The following is an 18111-nucleotide window of genomic DNA, read 5'->3' on the forward strand; positions in this document are numbered from 1 at the left end:
TTTTCACTGCTCTGAGCAGAGGAAGAACTGAAAAGAGCTTTGAGTAACACAGTACACATACTGCTTCATCGGAAAGTATAAGTGGTGTCTGAAATCTCACTCTAAGCCGGTGAGCTGGTTGTTAACAGTCTCTGCAAGGCATATCACCTCCCTTGGTTGTGTTGTGGAAAGACACCACATCATTTTTGGCTCCTGGTAGTTTCTGTTGGTGACAAATCCTGAATGCAGTCTTTCCAGTGCCCTGTTAGTTCTGCCACAGAGAACCAGCTGGCATTCCCTGAATTTAGCTAAAGAGAATTATGCATTGCTCAAAGTGGTGGCAGAGAAGGAAATGATATTGTTGAGCTATTTTTGAGATTTATAGGCCAAAACTTTTTTTAAAGTATGGAATGTTTTATATTCAGTGCTTCAAAAAATGATTCATCAACTGGGAGTATTTTGCTTGCTGCCTTTTTCTCCATAGGGCTCTTAAGTTTGATAGGGTGGTGGCATTGCTTTAACTTACTGTCAGAACAACAAGTTAGGGGGTCTTTTTCCTCTCCAGCAAGTGGTGATATGATAATGCCCAAAATATAGAATGAAAATCCGTGTTATTTGACTGGACTGTGACTGGATGGTCTCCCTCTTGTGTACCAAGCAATGAATAGATTTGACTACTTTCTTCTCTCTCTACTGTGAGTTTGTTTGCTGTCAGTGCTATTTCCATGCTACTGCAAGTACAAGCTTTTTTGTCTGAACTTGGTGTTGCTTTTTGGAAAGCTCTTTTTTTCTTATGTTAGAAAAGGTGGATCTTATACTGAAGTCTGATGAAGTTTGGAAGCCAAAAGTGCAGACTGGAAACAACCTTATTGAGAGGAATGTGGGAGGTGGGAGGGAAGAACACCACAACTATAAAAAAAAAAACAACATGAAAAGGAAAAAGCATGTGTCACAAATATATGTAGATTAAGATTAGAGAGTGTGTGTTACTGCAGTGATATCAATGTGCTTCATTACTGCTGGGCTTTTCTGGTAGAACTGGAAAGGAAGCACGGTGGTGCGCAAATGTAGCAAATCTTGCCTGCAAGGAGAAATTACTTTCAAAGCTCAAGTAGGTAAAGCTTCATTTATGCCAGGAGCTTGAAGGTTCATATTCCTTCCAAAACATATCATGGCTTAAGATTTATTAGCAAAGCTCTTCTAATAATCCTGTAAAGTGCTTAGCCTTAGTAATGTTTTTTAATTTCTTAGCTCCCACTTTGAATGGGAAAGGATTTGTCTTTAACATTACTGAAATTGACCTCTGTCTTTGTAATTATTCCTGTACAATAAGTGGATGAATAGAGCTTTCTGATATTATATGTACTAATTGCATTTCTTGTCTAAATGGACACTCTTAGTAGCACTATTTTTTCAGGATTTTTTATAATTATTTTTTACATGCTTCATGGTCTAAGGACTGAGGACAGAATAATTGGTAGCATGGTTTTTGAAAAGAGGGGTGTAATAATCAAAGTATTGTTAGTGAGGTGGTACCATGGGCACTGTATTTGTTTCATATGCTGTGTTGCAACCTTTGGAAATGCATTTGGTCACATAAATTGAAAACCTTTCAGTTCAGTGGTATCTCACAGGTTCTTTATTTTGCTTTGGGTTGTGGCAGTTAATACAGAAACCACGATGATATGTGTTTCAGTCTAGTGTAGGAGATGTTTCTCAATGCTGAATTTCAACATGCATTACATTGCTCAATTAACTAATTTGGTTAAGTCTGTTTAGGAGAACACACAGGATGTTGCCGTGTTAACTGCTGTATGCAATATACTAAACAAAGCCTGAAAAAATCAGAAGGAAATGCAAATATTTTCTTATTTTCTACTTATTCTGAAAACATCAGGTAAAACTGTTAAATGTGGGATGCAGGTATGAACATCTTAGGACCACTTTATTGAGATATTTTTGATGTGTGTTTGCCTTCTAATTTGCCTACGAATAGTGAAAAAGGGAATAAATCATGTAATAAATTGGGTTCTTTGTTCTAAAACAGTATAAAATCACTTCTTCCAGAGCCTTGGTAGCTTATGTAGATTTTTAAAGTGTGACAAAACATTATGTTCTAATTTCAAGTTTTGACATGAGAACCAGTCTGAAAGCACAAATTGTGGTTAGTCCTATCAGCTGCTGCAAGATACTTGTATGTTATATTGCTTAAACACCTGGGGGTATGCAGGATTGAGGAAGTAGCACAAAACTGTAGTTATTCATGCTAAGTTGGACTTTCCATCCCGGTTTAATTACTTAATTATTCATTAATTAATTATTTGTTATTTAATTATCTTACCTTTTTTCACAGTTAAGGTAAGCATGAGACCTAAGAACACATACACTGAAATTACCTTCAATTTTCTTAAATACAAATGTTCTGTGTGTTCTAGCTCATAGTTTGTTATTGTAGAACTGGCCAAGTAAAACTTATGTACGAATTAAAATAACCTGTTTTACAACAAATTCTTTCTAACAGTTTTTCTTTGCATTTGGAAATTAAAAACCTTTTAGCTTTTAAATTTATATTAATGTAGAAAAGAAATCATAGCACCTTAAAAAAAAAAAAAAACAAACAAGCAGACTGTTCAGTGTACTGTATGAGTTTTAGGTAAGATCTCATCCACTTCTGCAAGGAGTTAGTACCACTTAGCCTTGCTAGCATTCCGTAAATAGATGAGCCTTGGCAAACTAAGCGTCTCACCTACCTGAAGAGGACCTTTTCCAATCCAGCTGTTAACTGTGTGTTCCCTTGCTGAAAATGTTAATTGCAAAACTGTTTTCCTACTGTGTTCATCTCTTGTGTGTAACTTACTGTGAGTGCTTGGCTGACAGCCTGATCTATAAGTGATAGAGGCATTGTATGCTAGTGGAAGATAAACTTGGAGGAAGAAAGGCAGAGGTTTAGTGTATAAACATTGGCTCTTGAGCAAACTGGATGAGTGCTTTTAAACTTCTTTTTGTCTGTTTGAAAATGAACCTGATAACCTAAGTCTCTCAAAAGCTTTTTCTAAAAATCAGTGTTTTCAGAGGTAGAGGAAACTTTCACATGTACTAGTTGAACTTTCAGTATGTATTAGAATGTGGATGCATAGCCAGATAAATGTGGTAAGTGATGATGTGAATTCCACAGCCCATGAGTTCCTCCATATTATGTGCTCAGGTACACACTTTTCCTTGTATAAGGTAGATTAGCCTTTTCTCATTAAAATAATCCTGCTAGTACTCTAATGGAAAGTGGGCAAAACTAGTTTTAAATGAGATGTCTTTAAAAAAGGCATTGAATACAAAATAGAACTGGAGCCAATGATACTTTCACACTTTCACCTGAAGAATGATGAAAGTCACCAGTCTCTGTATTGGGCTCTGTACAACTACTAACGATAGTATTTTTCACTTTAGATTCTAACAGTTTCAGATATGACAAACGTATGTGAACAAGTAGATGGCTTAGGCTGAGTTTAGTTACCCTCACACGTGCATCTAGTGTGATTCTCTGTAGAGGGGGGACACCTGAAATAGGACCTTTGACCTTCTGAGACACTACTGGATGGGATTCTCCCGTGATAGGGAAAACTGGAAGTTATCTGGCACAACGAAGATAATTCCTACCTCACCTGCAGATTTGCAACTATGGAACAGATTGTATGGACCAGCGTAGCAGAGGAAGGCCTGGGAGCATCTGAGCCAGCAAAGCCTGAGCAGCACTGAAGCACGAGGAGGAAGTGGCAAGTGATAGTGCTGAGTGGCTCCCTGCTGAAGGGGAGAGAGGCCTCCGTCTGCCATCCTGACCTGTTGTCTCGGGAGGTTTGCTGCTTGGCTGGATCTCAGATTCAGGATGTTGTCAACTGTTAAAGCTTGTCTGGCCCTCAGACTACTGCCCACTGCTGCTCTTTCGTGTGGGCACCAACACTGCTTCTGGGGGAGATATGGAAAACACCAAGTGTGACTGCATGGCTCTGGGGCCGATTCAAGGCACAGGGGCCCAAGCAGTAATCTCAGCCCTGCTGGTAAGGGGGAAGGGACAAGAAAGTGATTGGGAGTAGTCAGGACAGATTTATGAGCAGGAATCACGGGTAACCAAGCTGATAGCCCTCTGTGATAAGAAGGCTGGCTTGGTAGATGAGGGGAGAATGATGGATGCTGCTTACATTGACTTTAGTAAAGCTTTTGATGCTATCTTCTGCAGCATCCTCATAGGTAAATTGATGAAGTACAAACTAGATAAGTGGACAGTGAGCTTGACTGAAAAGTGGCTGAACTCTTAGGGCTCAATATGTTGTGGTCAGTGACATGAAGTCTAAGTAGAGGACAGTCAGTAGTGGTATGCCTAGGTGTAAATATGTGAGCCAAGGCATCATCGTGGCTGGCCTGGATGGTGGGGCAGAGCACACCCTCAGCAAGTTTGTTTGCTTAAAACTGGAAGAACTGGCCGATACACCAGGTAGTTGTGCTGCTGTTCAGAGGGACCCTGGCAAGCTGGGGCAATGTGCCAAAAGGAATCTCATGAAGTTCAACACAGGGAGATGCAAAGTCCTATGCCTGGGAAGCAATAACTTCATGTCCCAGGCCAGGCTGGGAACTGACTGGCTGGAAAGCAGCTTTGCAGAAAAAAAATCTGGGGTGTCCTGGTGGGCAAAAAGGTGAACACAAGTCAGCAGTGTGCCCCTGTAGCAAAGGCGGCCAACAGTGCCCTGGGCTGCATTATGAAGCGCATTGCCAGCTAGTCGAGGGAGGTGATCTTTCCTCCCTGCTCAGCACTGGTGAGGCACAGCTGGAGTGCTGAGTCCAGTGCTGGGCTCCCCAGTACAAGAGACATGGACATGCTGGAGCAAGTCCAGTGAAGAGCCACCAAGATGACTGAGGCACTGGAGTGCCTGTCATATGAGGAGAGGCTGCAAGAGCTGGGCTTGTTCAGCCTGGAGAAGAGAGGGTTTGGGTGGCTCTTATCAATGCATATAAATACCTGATAAAGACCATGGAGACAAGACTCTTCTCAGGGCTTTCTAGTGACAGGACAAGAGACAATGGGCACAAATTGAAATCCAATAAATTCCTTTTAAGCATAAAGAATTATTTTTTTTAACTGTAAGGGTGATTGAACACTGGAGCAGGTTGCCCAGAGAGGTTGTAGAGTCTCCATTCTTGGAAACATTCAAAACCCAACTGGACACAACCCTGAGCAACCTGTAGCTGATTCTGCTTTGAGGAGGGGTGTTGGACTAGATGATCTCCAGAGATGTTTTCTAACCCGAGCTATTCTGTTTCTGTATCATAATGGATCTCAAATGGAACTAGATACCTGTGTATGGTCAGTTAAACCGCTGTTTTTACTCTGAGATTTTAATTTTTACTCCTGGAATTCATCCCAATTGTTCTGGCTTCAGAACTTCCTATGAATTAACAAAACTTAAAAAAAAAAAAATATTATTGAAATACCACTAAGTTTTGAAAGAAGACTTTTGGACTGATACTGTATTACCATTTGCCTCCCTTCAGACTGCAAAGACAGTTCTTTGCATGTGTCTTCTGAAAGAAAGGTTTATATTCCTATCTCAGAATCAAAATCATCTATTTCTTGGATAGAGGGTAAAAATGGTTTGTGGCAGTTTGTGTAATGGAAACCAAAGCTTTCAGTTTCCCAGTCGAGGGAAATTTCCACTTATGTAGAGATCAAGTGGTGCTGTACATGACATTAAGGGAAAAGTAAACTCACTTGGCAAGTTTTCTGAAGAAGCTTATATCTATAGCATTGTCTCTCATTTTACCATTGCATTTGTCATTTAGTCGGTGTTGCGTGCCAGTTACGCAGTTAATTTATTTCACATTCATCCAGGGTTTGTATCACTTCATAAGTGGAAAACTAAAACCAAGCCTGTTAATATTGCATATTTTAAAATGACTGTTGTTGCAAGTGGCAAGAATAAGATCTGCTTCATTATTATGAAATTTGCTTTAATTGTTAATTTCTACCATGTTGTTCAATTAATGCTTGTGTTTGTGTATGTTAGGATTTGAGAGGTATTCCAGCTGTTGGGTAAGGACAGTTTTCATTAAAATTTCTAGAGTCCAAAAATCAATTATGTTATCACAGAACTTTCTTTTTGAAAGCTATCTATTTCCACCTCTTTATGCAATTTGATCACTAGGGGTACTACTGCATTTGGAGAATATCTTTCCTAATAACATTATGCCATTTATGTCCAATGTTGTGTGCATCTGGAAACACGAACTTGGAAATTCAGTTTATATTTAATAATATCTGATGCTGTGTTTCATTTTATCCTGCAAGATAATTTGTTTCACTTTGTTCTGCAAGATAATTTAAATATACAGAATCAAGTAAATAAATGACTAACTGAGAGGATGTCTTTGGAACATACTAGTTATAAAGACAAAATATCTTAATTTTGAAATTTAATTATCAGCAGACAAATAAAATTTTTCATTTTCAATTCATCCAGTGGTGCATTTCACCAACGATGAGAAGGCTAACACAGAAGTAATACCAGCAACTAATGCAAGAATTATTTTATCTTTGTTTCTTTATGCCCTAAACAACAAAAAGAAATTATTGCTATTTAGTAAAAAGTTCAAATTTGCTTACTTTTTTTTCCTCCTCCGACTTGCTATTTTCACTGTCTGCTTGAGATATTGTGCTGAAAAAATAAATCAAAAGGAAATATTAACTTTCTGATGAAACTTGCAAAATACAGCTTTAGAAATATCTTAAAAATAAACAAGTTTTCACAGTAGCATCAATTCTTCAATATCTTTTTACAAAGCTCCTGTTATTTCTGAAGCCACAGAGTTAAGCTTATAGGAAGCATGTTACTCATAGTTCAGCCAAGTGTCCGAAGCTTTACATTTCAGTTCTCTGTACTGCTGCTACTTTACTGTGGATATTTTGGGAAAATGTTTTTTAAGGATCGGAGCAGAATAATTGAAATATTGACTTTTTTTTCCTGGTATCACAGTTTCATTATTGTATCTGAGATATTTAATATAATTCCTGGGCAAAAATCTGTATATGAAATTGATGGATAAAGGGAATACTCTGTAATTGTCACAGGGAGAAGGGAGCACGATACGTAAAACCAGCAGAAATGTATTGTTTATTGCATTTTTAACTCACACAACATAAAACTATGTAAGAAAGAAACTGAATTGAATAGAGCTAAACCATGAAGTTTAGCTGTCATTCTGAGGGCTCTTCTGTCTGATGCTCTAATGACAGAATGAAAAATTGTTTTGACTTTCATTCATTCTTTCAGAGTCTGGGAAACATGAATGTCCTGAGGGGTTTAGAAAATGACATTTAGAAGAAGCACACACATAAACTGTAACGATCTATATAAATTTATAATTATTTTGTTCTAACTGTGTTGGTTTCTAAATATTGAAATATGGCAGGTCTCTGTTGGATTCCTTTTGGTTGATGGAGGTAGAGAGAAAGCTGCTTTGAATCATCCACCGGAGTTTAAGTTAGATGCCTACATTAGAGGAGACCTTATTTCTGTTTCTCTCCTGACTCTGTAGCAATACAGGAGTGTAATACAGCAAAAGAGGCGGCTAAGAAGAATCTTGCAGCAATTTTCTGAATGGATATCAGCAGGGCAAGTGCTAAATTTTAAGCATTCTATTGAGGTTTCTAGCTTTATTCACCCTTCGGATTGGCATAATTAGGAAGACACTAATCTTATTCCCTGGATGGGACCAAATGTTTGTATTCTGTTATAATATTAATTAATACATATAATGTTAATACAATAATGTTAAATATGGGACCTGGGGGTGTTGGCTGACAGCCGGCTGAGCATGAGCCAGCGTGTGCTCAGGCGGCCAAGAAGGCCAATGGCATCCTAGCTTGTATCAGGAATAGCGTGGCCAGCAGGAGCAGGGAGGTGATCGTGCCCCTGTACTCGGCACTGGTGAGGCCACACCTCGAGTGCTGTGTTGAGTTTTGGGCCCCTCACTACAAGAAGGACACTGAGGTGCTGGAGCGTGTCCAGAGAAGGGCAACGAAGCCCTGTGATTCTATGATTCTATAAATGTATTATGTGTTATCTTTAGTCAAACTATTCACAAAGGAAATCACTAATTAAGCTATTAATAGATCCTTTATAAAGAATGGTATGTGCTGGGTTTTTTTGATAGAAAATGAATGTAGGGTGATTCTTCTTTCCTGTTTGTGGAAAGATGCAGTATAGGTTCTTGTAGAGATTTGTTGTTTTGTTTCAGCATTTAACCATGAACCAACACAATTAGTTTCCTTTCCAAAGAGTCTCAAAATTCTTTTGTCTTTTTTTCATGCAGTTATCCTTAGATTGGGTTAGTTGGATTTGGAAGCATGGTGGTAGTTCAGTGGGTTTGTTTGTTGCTTATGTTCAGGTAACTTCTATGCAGTTAAGAGAAAGTTTTTACAGAGAAGGCGGGGGATTAGGAAATTCGGTTCTATTAGTTCTGTTATGTAGTCCCAATCCGTTGGTCATGTCTTATAGATCTCTTATTTTCCTGGTCTCAGATGGGATTCTTCATCAGTTTATTACACTTTGCAAATTCCTGTTGGTGACTCTTCATCTATAACAGCTCTATGGTGAATATTAAAATACTTCTCCAGAAAGTAGGACCACATTTCATTATATGATGTTGGTTGTGTGTGTAGGTATTATGTACATGTGTATGTTGAGGTGTGCATGTGTGTATTTATATGTATGTGTGGAAGGCTGGGTAAGAGGATGGTGAGATGTTTTTATAACTCTGTTTTAAAAACCATGGCTAAAAATTATAGAAGAGGTTTGGTTTTCTGTTGTAAGAAGATCCTGGAAACCGGTTAACCCTCCACTGATCAGAATCTATAGTGATCAGGTTTATTTATTCAGTGTTGTGAATTCTAAATTGCTTTTCTTTTTTTCTGTCTTTCTTCTCTGTAATTCACAGCTTTTGGAAATTAACTGGACTGGGCTGACCAATCTTCTGGATGTACCAGGACTGAAGTGAGTACATGTAAAGCAGTGTTTGGTATTCCTTCATCCCAATAAACCCGAGAAAGTCTGAAGACCATCCACTAAATAATTTTAGGTTAAATTACTCTGAAATTGCTCAATATGCAGAAGGCAGTGATTTCACTACAAATAAAAATACATCAAAAGTGTATCTAGTAGGTCATGTTAAAACATTTTGAAAAGATAAATTTTAATCTGCTTTTTTAGTGTTCTCAGCCTTTCCAGAATCTTGTAAATTTCCTGTCTGCCATCTGCTAGGAAAGCAGAAAGACAAAGAGTCTGTATTTTTTACGCCTGTGGGTTCACAACATCTTGGGTTATGTTTTTGTATGCTGATACATCTCTAGTTGTTTGTGTAAAGCAGCTAGTTTATGTTAGTTGGGTATGCTATTTAGTTAGAAATACCTTAAGAGAGTAATCAAATTAAATAAACTTTCTAATCTTGTCAAGTACTTATTTTTAAAGCTTTCAGTTTATTATGTGAAGATCAAATGGAGTAGCAAAAAATATTGACCATATATAGCTAGAAAAAAATACTTGGCTTATTCAGAGCTTTTCAAAATAGTACATGATAAAACCCCAGAGAAAAAAGCTGTTTTGAAGAATTGCAATCCCAATAAGGTTAAATCCATGAATATATTAATAATTATCAAGTTATAATAGTTACCCAGGGGCTTTTTAATATTGAGACAATGGCTAAGGGGATAATGGTGGATCTGATACACACTTGGATTTTGTGACTAGTCCTTTTATTGGATCCCATACTCTCAAGAGTTGGCTGACTCCAGAATTATTTTCTATTGTTTAAAAACAAGAGTTTGAATTTAGGTATTAAATTAATCCTTTAGTGCTTGATTGCATGACTGAAATGGTTTTTGCTTTACTTAGACATGTGAAGCCATTGCATGGAATCCCAGTTGAACAGTTTGAAATTAGAACTTGCATTAAGTAGGTTAATGGCTTCAAGAATTGCTTATGTTTCAAGTCTGCTTAAGGCTGCCTCTGAGGAGAGAGGTTTTCTTGATGAGTGAGAAAATGGCTTCCGAAGTACAGCTCCTGAGTAATAATTTGCTATTTTGATATTACACTAATAAATTTCCATTTAGTACTTAAGCTTACTGGGCTCCTGGGATTGACATCATGCTACATATTTGCCTGACTGCAAACAAAACCTCAAATGTAAACAAAGTCTTGCTAAGTATCTCAAGTTTATCGTTTCCAGAGCAACCACACTTGGCCACATATCCATATAATGGTGCCATCTAGATGTGGTATAGTTTCTATAGTAACTGTAACTGAGGTGACTCATGCACTCCCTTGCCAAGAGATTTCTTCAGTGCTGTATTTGTTTTTCTTATCTGTATAGATAGATTGTATATTTTGGTAGGACAGCTTGACATATTGTAGTTGTTATGAACAATGATGAACAAGAGATTGCTGCCACCACAGGTACCTTTTTCATCCTACTAAGGCTGTTGGCTGCACACTAAACTACTTATGTGTACTCTGTTTGCAAATGTCTTCTGTTAAATGAATTTCTGCTTTTGCTGCTGGAAGCTCCCGTCAGCTGTTAACTTCCATTGCTCTTTGCGTATGATTCCACAAGGAGAAGCACACAAAAGTAATTCATATTCCACCATTAGTATAGCTTACGGAGGAGTGGAATTAAAATCTCTGTGTGAGAAGGAGCCAGGCTGTGGCAATACTCCCATGCTGTCAGGAGGGGATGTGGATGATGGGAAGATGAATTCTGTTATTGTTGCTTGAGATATAGTAAAAATAATCTATGCAGTCAGAGGTATGCTGTCTCTGCAGTATGAATAAAGGTGATGCAGAAAAAACCCTAGCTGTTTATTCTCTCACTAAAAATTAAGTAGAGCTAAATAGAGAGCAATACAGCAGAGTAGGTAACTGCCAATTGTTTTTCTGCAATGGAATTGAGCTTTTGAAGACATTTAGTACAATAAACTATCTGAAGCATTTCACACTTCTCTTTTTGTGAACTGAAAAAAATAACTGGACTTAGAATCAACAACTTAGTTTTATGCTCTTAAACAGCTGTTTATCGATGATGCATCAACACAAGGGTTTAAATAGATACATCTTTCCCTGTTGCTTGATCAGTGATTTGTCTCTGTTTTCCATAGATCAGACCTCTTAATTTAAATAATAAAGTAATAAAGACGACTGTCATTTTTGCCTTGTTTTCATAAAGAATACTTTCCAGCTGGGAGCATGCCACTTGGCTAATATTAGGTTAGATAAGTTTTAAACAGCTTGAAAGTGTCATGCTGTTTTAGAATTCATTTAATTCATAACTTAGTTACGATCTTAGGTATTCTTTTTCAGCTCCCTGTTTTTAAAGGCATAGTGTCTGCTACCTCCTCTGAGTGCAGTTTCTCTGTGTAAAATTCTGTGACGTTCCATTAATGGTGGTTCATTTTTCATATTCATTTCTCAGATGTTTTAGTGAAATTCAAGCATTTATGTTGGGGTAAAATTGTGAGACTGACCTTTGGAATCACAGAGTTGGGATTTGGTCCTAGCATAAAGGATTGCGAATCCTCCAAGTGACTGGGCTCTGTTGTGCTTCAGGCTGTTTCTTCCTTTTATTTAAGGAGATTTCCTGTAGCTCCATTTGAACATTAATCAATCTCTGAACCTCTTGCTTGTCTAGGATAGGTTTATTTATGCCTGTAGCTTATTTTATAATGTATGTGATTTTAACTAAATACTAGAGAAGAGCATGATAACCTTTCTTTCAAAGCAGCTCTGGTACCATTGCCTCTCTTGCACTACTCGTTTGCTTTCTGTGACCTAGGTCAGTTAGTTTTCTCCATTAATCATCTGTTCTTAAGGCATGCACTTTACTGAGCATAAAGGTAGAGCTTCTCTTCTTGCCAGGTAGGGACACTAACAAAACCATGAACAAAACAAATTTATCTGAACTGGATACTGGAGATTTGTCACCAGACTTGTATTTTGAAAAGTGTGATTGTTGCTTATGTAGCTACGATCACCTCAGCTTTTTTTTTTTCCTTCCATTTTAATGGTAAGACTGTTTGAGATGTTTATCTTAAATTTTTAGGTCAAGTCTAACAAAATAACGGGCTGTATTTTTTTGGATCATTTTAGAGAAAGTTTAGCATACAGAAGTTGAAAACTTGATGTTCAGCAAAACAGAACTGAAAAAGTTTGAAAAGCAACATGTGTTACAGTGATGACTAAAGGAAGCTACTTATTTTCATATAACATAATTATCTTCCTGTAGTAGTTGTCTTAAGAATTACAGAAACTACAAACTTGTAGGCTTCAGTGTTCGTGTAGAATGAAAATCTTTGTAAATATGATTGGATAAGCTCTGCAAGAAAGGAAGGGCAATGAAGACTCCTCTAGGACAGCTGGGAATTAACTCACAGAAGCTGAGAGGAAGCTTTTCCTAGGAGCATTTCCTCTTAACCTTGTCCAGTGTTGCTTCTTTCAGAGAATAAAAAGAGGTCTGCACAGACCTTTCCATTGATCTTGATGCAGCTTTGAGTTTCTTCTGCTCCTATTGTACTGGATGCCATTAAAAAGTCAGCCATGTCCTATTATGCATCATAGTTCGTCTGGATTTACAGTGGAGGGGGGCAGACATGGGGGTGCAGGCTAGGCAGGTTGCAGTTCCCTGGCAGGAAAGATCAATGTGGTTTTGGAATGGACCAGATTGTATTTAGCGAGTTAATCTGTTACCCATCTTTACCATAGTATGTTTATTGCTCACCACAAAATTTTCTTTCCATGAATGAAGATGTAATGTATATTACATTTCACTGCAGCTTTTGTGTTTTTATAAAGATGCTAGCTGTTGAGTCAGAGCTACTCCCAACTGCAGATTCAGTCTTAGAAAAACTTCACAAGGTGATTACACACAAGTGTTTAATCTGAAAATGTTCTAAGTAATCAAACACCTGCATCTTACTTTCATAAAGACGGTAAAAGGGGAATCATAAAGTGTACTTAGGAGGAGAAATGGTTCATCCCTGAAGAAGCTCCACCAGCTTTAGCAAGAGTGCACTTGCAGTTCAGAATCTCTCAAGCATTTTTATGATTTTTCTCTCTGAACCTTTGTACATACCCCTAAAAGCTTGTCTAAAATACTTGTCTTCCGTGGTGAATTCTGCTACTCCAGTTCTGCCTTTTTGCCTTGTAGGTAATGTATGTAACCAGTGGTGTTGGTCTGACAACGTACGTACTTGTTGTCAGTTCAGAGCCAAACTGGGCCAACTCACAGCTTAGGAAATATTTTTGGTTTTTTCCTGTGTTGTAGCGGGGCATGGGGTTGGGTTTTTTAAATGATTCATTACTGATATGATTGTACTGCCACTCCCTCGTTGCCAGAACAAAACCTGTTTTGCCTCTCCAGGCTATATTTTACTCGGCCAGGAACATGTTTTCTTTGTGTTTCTCTTTCAAATGATGGTCCTCCCAGCTCAAGAGGACAACTTGTTTCATAACAATACAGGAATGGTTAGCAGAACTTTCAGGGACAGTTAAATCATCATTGAAATACAAAAGTAGATTAACAGTTAACATCTGTTTGTTTATGTGCAACGCAGGCAAGGAAACGTATGCAACAGCCCTTTACCCTGGGTGGTTTTAAAAGGCGTGGGGGTGAGGGGGGAATTTGGTGGTGGCAGGGAAAGGAGAACTTTATATTCATCTTTGTGGTTTCTGCTATTCAGTGTCAGCTGGTTCCACCTGGTGGCCATTTCTGGCAAGAATCCTTTTAAAATAAAGTGTTTTAAAAACCAGATATGTCTTCTACCCTCCACTCCCAAAGGCAAATGTTTTTTCCATTTAGGTTGTTAAACAGCAAAAGGAGTATATTCGTGTGACATAACATGCATTTAATTCTCATGAAGTAACTGAGGAATATTTTCTCCAACAGTGGCTTATCAGACACAATAATATTGGATATAATATCCAACTACCTGGTCCTTCCAAACAGAATTACAGTCCCCCTTGTCAGTGAAGTGCAGATTGCTCAGTTGCGATTTCCTATACCAAAGGTAAGCATGTTTCTGTTCATACTAATGATTTGGCATTTAGTTTTTACTATAGTAGTAACTGTTAAAGGTATGCACATCTGTGTGGATTTCTAAATATAGTTATCGCAGTAGCACAAGTTATTGTGAATCCAGTCACTGGAAATAATTGATTTAGTTTAGAAATAATTTCTGTGGAGTTAATATTTCGTAATAAGGCTAAGAAGGATATTTTTGTTTTGCTAGAATCTTAAACATACCACTTGTTAAAATATAGTTCAACAGTATAGGCTAAAAATTAAGTAGCACGTGCTTTATATTATCATTCCAAATTGTTGTTAATGCTCATCACTTGAAAGTTGTTACTACTTATTGCTACTCATTTCCAGTAGCACGGCATTTCTTGATATAACTGGCATGTTTCTGATTGTTGATGACAGTTTTTCTTTTCAGGAATCTCTTGAGTGCTAGGTCTGTCGTGTGTGTGAATCATCATTGATACCCCTCCATTTACAGTGTGTTGAAACTAAGTTTCATGTTAAGGAAGTGGCAATGGAAATTATATAACATATATTGCATAAACTGTGATGACATGGAGGCTTTCAGATTACTACATAAACTCATCTTTCCTTTTTCAGGGTGTTCTAAGGATACATTTTATTGAAGCTCAGGACCTGGAAGGGAAAGATACTTACCTAAAAGGGATTGTCAAAGGAAAGTCAGATCCTTATGGAATCATCCGTGTGGGCAACCAGATTTTCCAAAGCAAGGTCATCAAAGAAAATCTCAATCCAAAATGGAATGAAGTTTATGAGGTACAATCAATAAAAATAACTCATTGTGTGTTCTGTGAAGTTGTCTTCTAAAGTTTCTTTTGTTAAAGAAGATAACCTGGGGACTTCCTTGAGGAGCTTCTTGATGTCTCCCTGTAAAAGCCCAAAGCTCTGTAACAAAGCAGAAATTCTTCACTGATGTCTACAATTCTTTTGTTTAGACTAAGCATCATTAATTCTGAAATGCAGTCTAGTCTCTTAAAACCAACATTAGTAAATCGCACCTGCAAAGCTCTTACACTTCTTCTACTCCTTAAATTGCATCTTTATGTAAAGCATTTGCTTATTGATATGTTTTAATAGACAAAGGCACTTCAATGTTTTACTGTTACTATGCCATTTAACAAAGCTAGTTAGTTTTACCATTGACAGTGCCATCTTACTGTACTTCCAGGCCTTAGTATATGAACATCCAGGACAGGAGTTAGAGATTGAGCTCTTTGATGAAGATCCAGATAAAGATGACTTCCTGGGAAGGTAAATGTTATGGAGAATATGTTTGTAGGTATTGAAAAGAGATTTTGGTGTAATCTTTTTTTCCTTTTGCTTTTTGCATTTTATTGCAGTTGTAGTTTTGCTATATTACTATATTGATAAATTCATTATCTTTTTGAAATGGTGGTAGTAAGTAGTTCCCTAATTACTTCATACATGTCTATAAAAACGTGCTTGTGTCTGTATATACACATCTATATGTTTGTATATTTTTTTTTTAAAAAATAAGGTAAGTATTGTGGGTACCCAGAAGGAAAAAGGTTGGGGTTGGTTTGGGGTTTTTTTTTGGTGGTGGGGTTTTTTTTGTTTGTTTGCTTTTTAAAAAAAATAATTTAGGAGTTGTACCCTATCTGCTTTAATGTTCGTAAGCTAGCACTAAGTCTTAATTATTTCTTCAGGCTAAGTTAATATAGCTTTATAGCTGTGTTATCTTCTTCATCTTCTTATTTTTTAAATGGCTAGTTCACAGTTTATTTTTCTCTAAGAGCTGATCTTAACTATTTGGTTAAAGAAAAAAGTTTGCTGTAATGCCTTCGCAAACATTACTCACTCTTAGATTCCATAGGCCTACCTTTAGTGTTTACCCATAAACATTTCAGGGTTTTAGTCAGCTTCTTTCTCCAGTAATTTGTCACCTTTATTTCTTGCAGAGTTTTGGAGCTTCCCATTGTTGCTTTCCATACAGAGTAGAACTCCCTTATCTTTCGAGCTCCTTCTCTCTTACAGGAGCAACAGTACCTACTTCTCTTCTCATTAAAATAAAGAAGTAGGTAGTACAAAGGCTTCTTTTCTTTGCACTTCCCTAATCTTACACTGAAGTGGTGGGGGGGAAAAGTGGCATAATGTGTACATCAGTACTAATAAAATATAAAGTCATGGCAAGTTTTCATGCACTGGCATGCAGTTGTCTGCCCTGTTTAATTTTTAGCAGATTCCTGGTAAGTTTTTAGCTTGTGTGAACTAGCACTCTCCCACACAGTGCTAAAGCATGGATTCGGTCATAGCATATGTCCAGGGGCTCCTTCCAGGGGGTAGTTTGGATGTGGTCACTGTTTTGAGTTTGGTCATATGTACATGAGCCATATTGTGCCAGTTGCCCTCATAGCTACAAAATGGGCTCTAGTATAGGCAGATTTTCTGTTATCCTGCATTCATCTTCATTCAGCCATTTCATTTCCTACTTTTTCCTCTCTTAGGGGCTAAAAGAATAGTATTCTGCTCTTTTGATCTCAGTGGAATCCTGGATACTCAGCAAACACAGGGTGGGGTTTGAGTTCTGTATTAGATCTTTTTTCTTCTTGGCTGAAATACTGATGGTTTTTTTCTTTTCTTTTTTCTAGTTTGATGATAGATTTAATTGAAGTTGAAAAGGAGCGTCTTCTAGATGAGGTAAGATTTCAGTAAATTTTGGTCTAAAAAAGCCCATCTGTTGTATTTGTAATTGTTCTTGTATTATTTTTTTCATGGGGTTAGTTCCTGTATATACCAACACAGTGTCCCATATATATCTCTGTGTGTGTGTGTGTGTGTATATATATATATATGCATGAATAATTTTAATGCTATAGAAATAGATTCCCTGATGATCAGCACACTGGTTTAAATGATATCTTAATTGGTGAAATCTGAAGAATAATGCCAGTCTTCTGTTTTAAGGTTACTAGTATGTAAATGCAAAAAATAGTAACTTAAATATAAGTTACTTAAGCTTTGGTGAGAGGATTTTCTTGCACAAGAACAGTTAATTGCCCTGTTTAACTATTATTAGACTTAGCAGGCTAATTTTTGTCCTCTACACAAGAGAGATTTTACAATAATGTTACGCAGGGTTTGTATTTCTAGAGCATCTTTACAGAACTTAAAGAATTCTCTTAATATTTGAAAAACTCGTTTGCTGTATAGCATAGAGGTTTGTGTGGCTGGTTTTGTTATTGTGTGTTGTAATATTTAGTGTGAAATAGGACATTTTAAACAACGGATCAGATCTTTTCAGCTTATGCAGACTCAGCTCCATGAGATTTCTAGTAGAGCGTAGCATTTCCTAAATATCTGGAAGAGCCAATTGCAGTCATGTATTTGTTTGGTATCAGATTATTTCACGTTATTTTGCTTAACTTTTAGTGGTTTACTTTGGATGAAGTGTCCAAAGGAAAATTGCACTTAAAACTGGAGTGGCTCACATTGATGCCAACTGCTGAAAATCTAGACAAGGTATTAAAGGAACACATTACTTTTATCCTAATCTTAATTGTTGTGGGGTGTTTTTTGTTACGTGGGGTTTTGTGTTTTTTTGTCAATTATGTAAGTATTTTAATTTTCCAGCTGTTGTGAATTTGGATAAACCTGTAACTTTATTCCAAGCTGTTTGTCTTTAGAAATCTCAAACCAGTCATAACTGTCAATGTATTCTTGTGGCATGGGATTTTAAAACGCTTTTGTTGTCCTTTTCTCTTAATGCTATGGTTTGAGAATATCAGCTAACATTTCATTAGCCTGGGAGATAAAGCTGGATAAGAAACTATAATCTGTCCAGTCTAAAAAAAAATATTAGCAAGTGGGGTGGAAATTTCCATAAAAATGGGTTTGAAATACCTATGAGAGTCTTGAAAACTTACTTCTTATGCTTCATAATGTGCCTTTGTGAATGTTTGCTTTTTGGGAGATGTTTTTAAAATGTTTTTTCAGGAATGGGACAGAAATAATAATAATTGATTTTCAGAAAGGCTTACA

General features: G+C 37.1%; 1 protein-coding gene across 2 annotated transcripts in view; it reads left to right on the plus strand.

The window, feature by feature from the left end:
- Window positions 1-18111, plus strand: part of ESYT2 (extended synaptotagmin 2) — a 95430-nt gene that overhangs the window by 53312 nt on the left and 24007 nt on the right. For both annotated transcript variants that reach the window (XM_064445013.1, XM_064445014.1), the window contains exons 7-12: window positions 8962-9017; window positions 13957-14077; window positions 14692-14868; window positions 15281-15363; window positions 16722-16770; window positions 17503-17592. In XM_064445013.1, coding sequence (XP_064301083.1) covers window positions 8962-9017; window positions 13957-14077; window positions 14692-14868; window positions 15281-15363; window positions 16722-16770; window positions 17503-17592 — 576 coding nt within the window. The remainder of the gene's footprint in view (window positions 1-8961; window positions 9018-13956; window positions 14078-14691; window positions 14869-15280; window positions 15364-16721; window positions 16771-17502; window positions 17593-18111) is intronic.

The sequence above is a fragment of the Phalacrocorax carbo genome, chromosome 2 (assembly GCF_963921805.1).
Source record: "Phalacrocorax carbo chromosome 2, bPhaCar2.1, whole genome shotgun sequence".
In the NCBI taxonomy this organism is placed as follows: domain Eukaryota; kingdom Metazoa; phylum Chordata; class Aves; order Suliformes; family Phalacrocoracidae; genus Phalacrocorax; species Phalacrocorax carbo.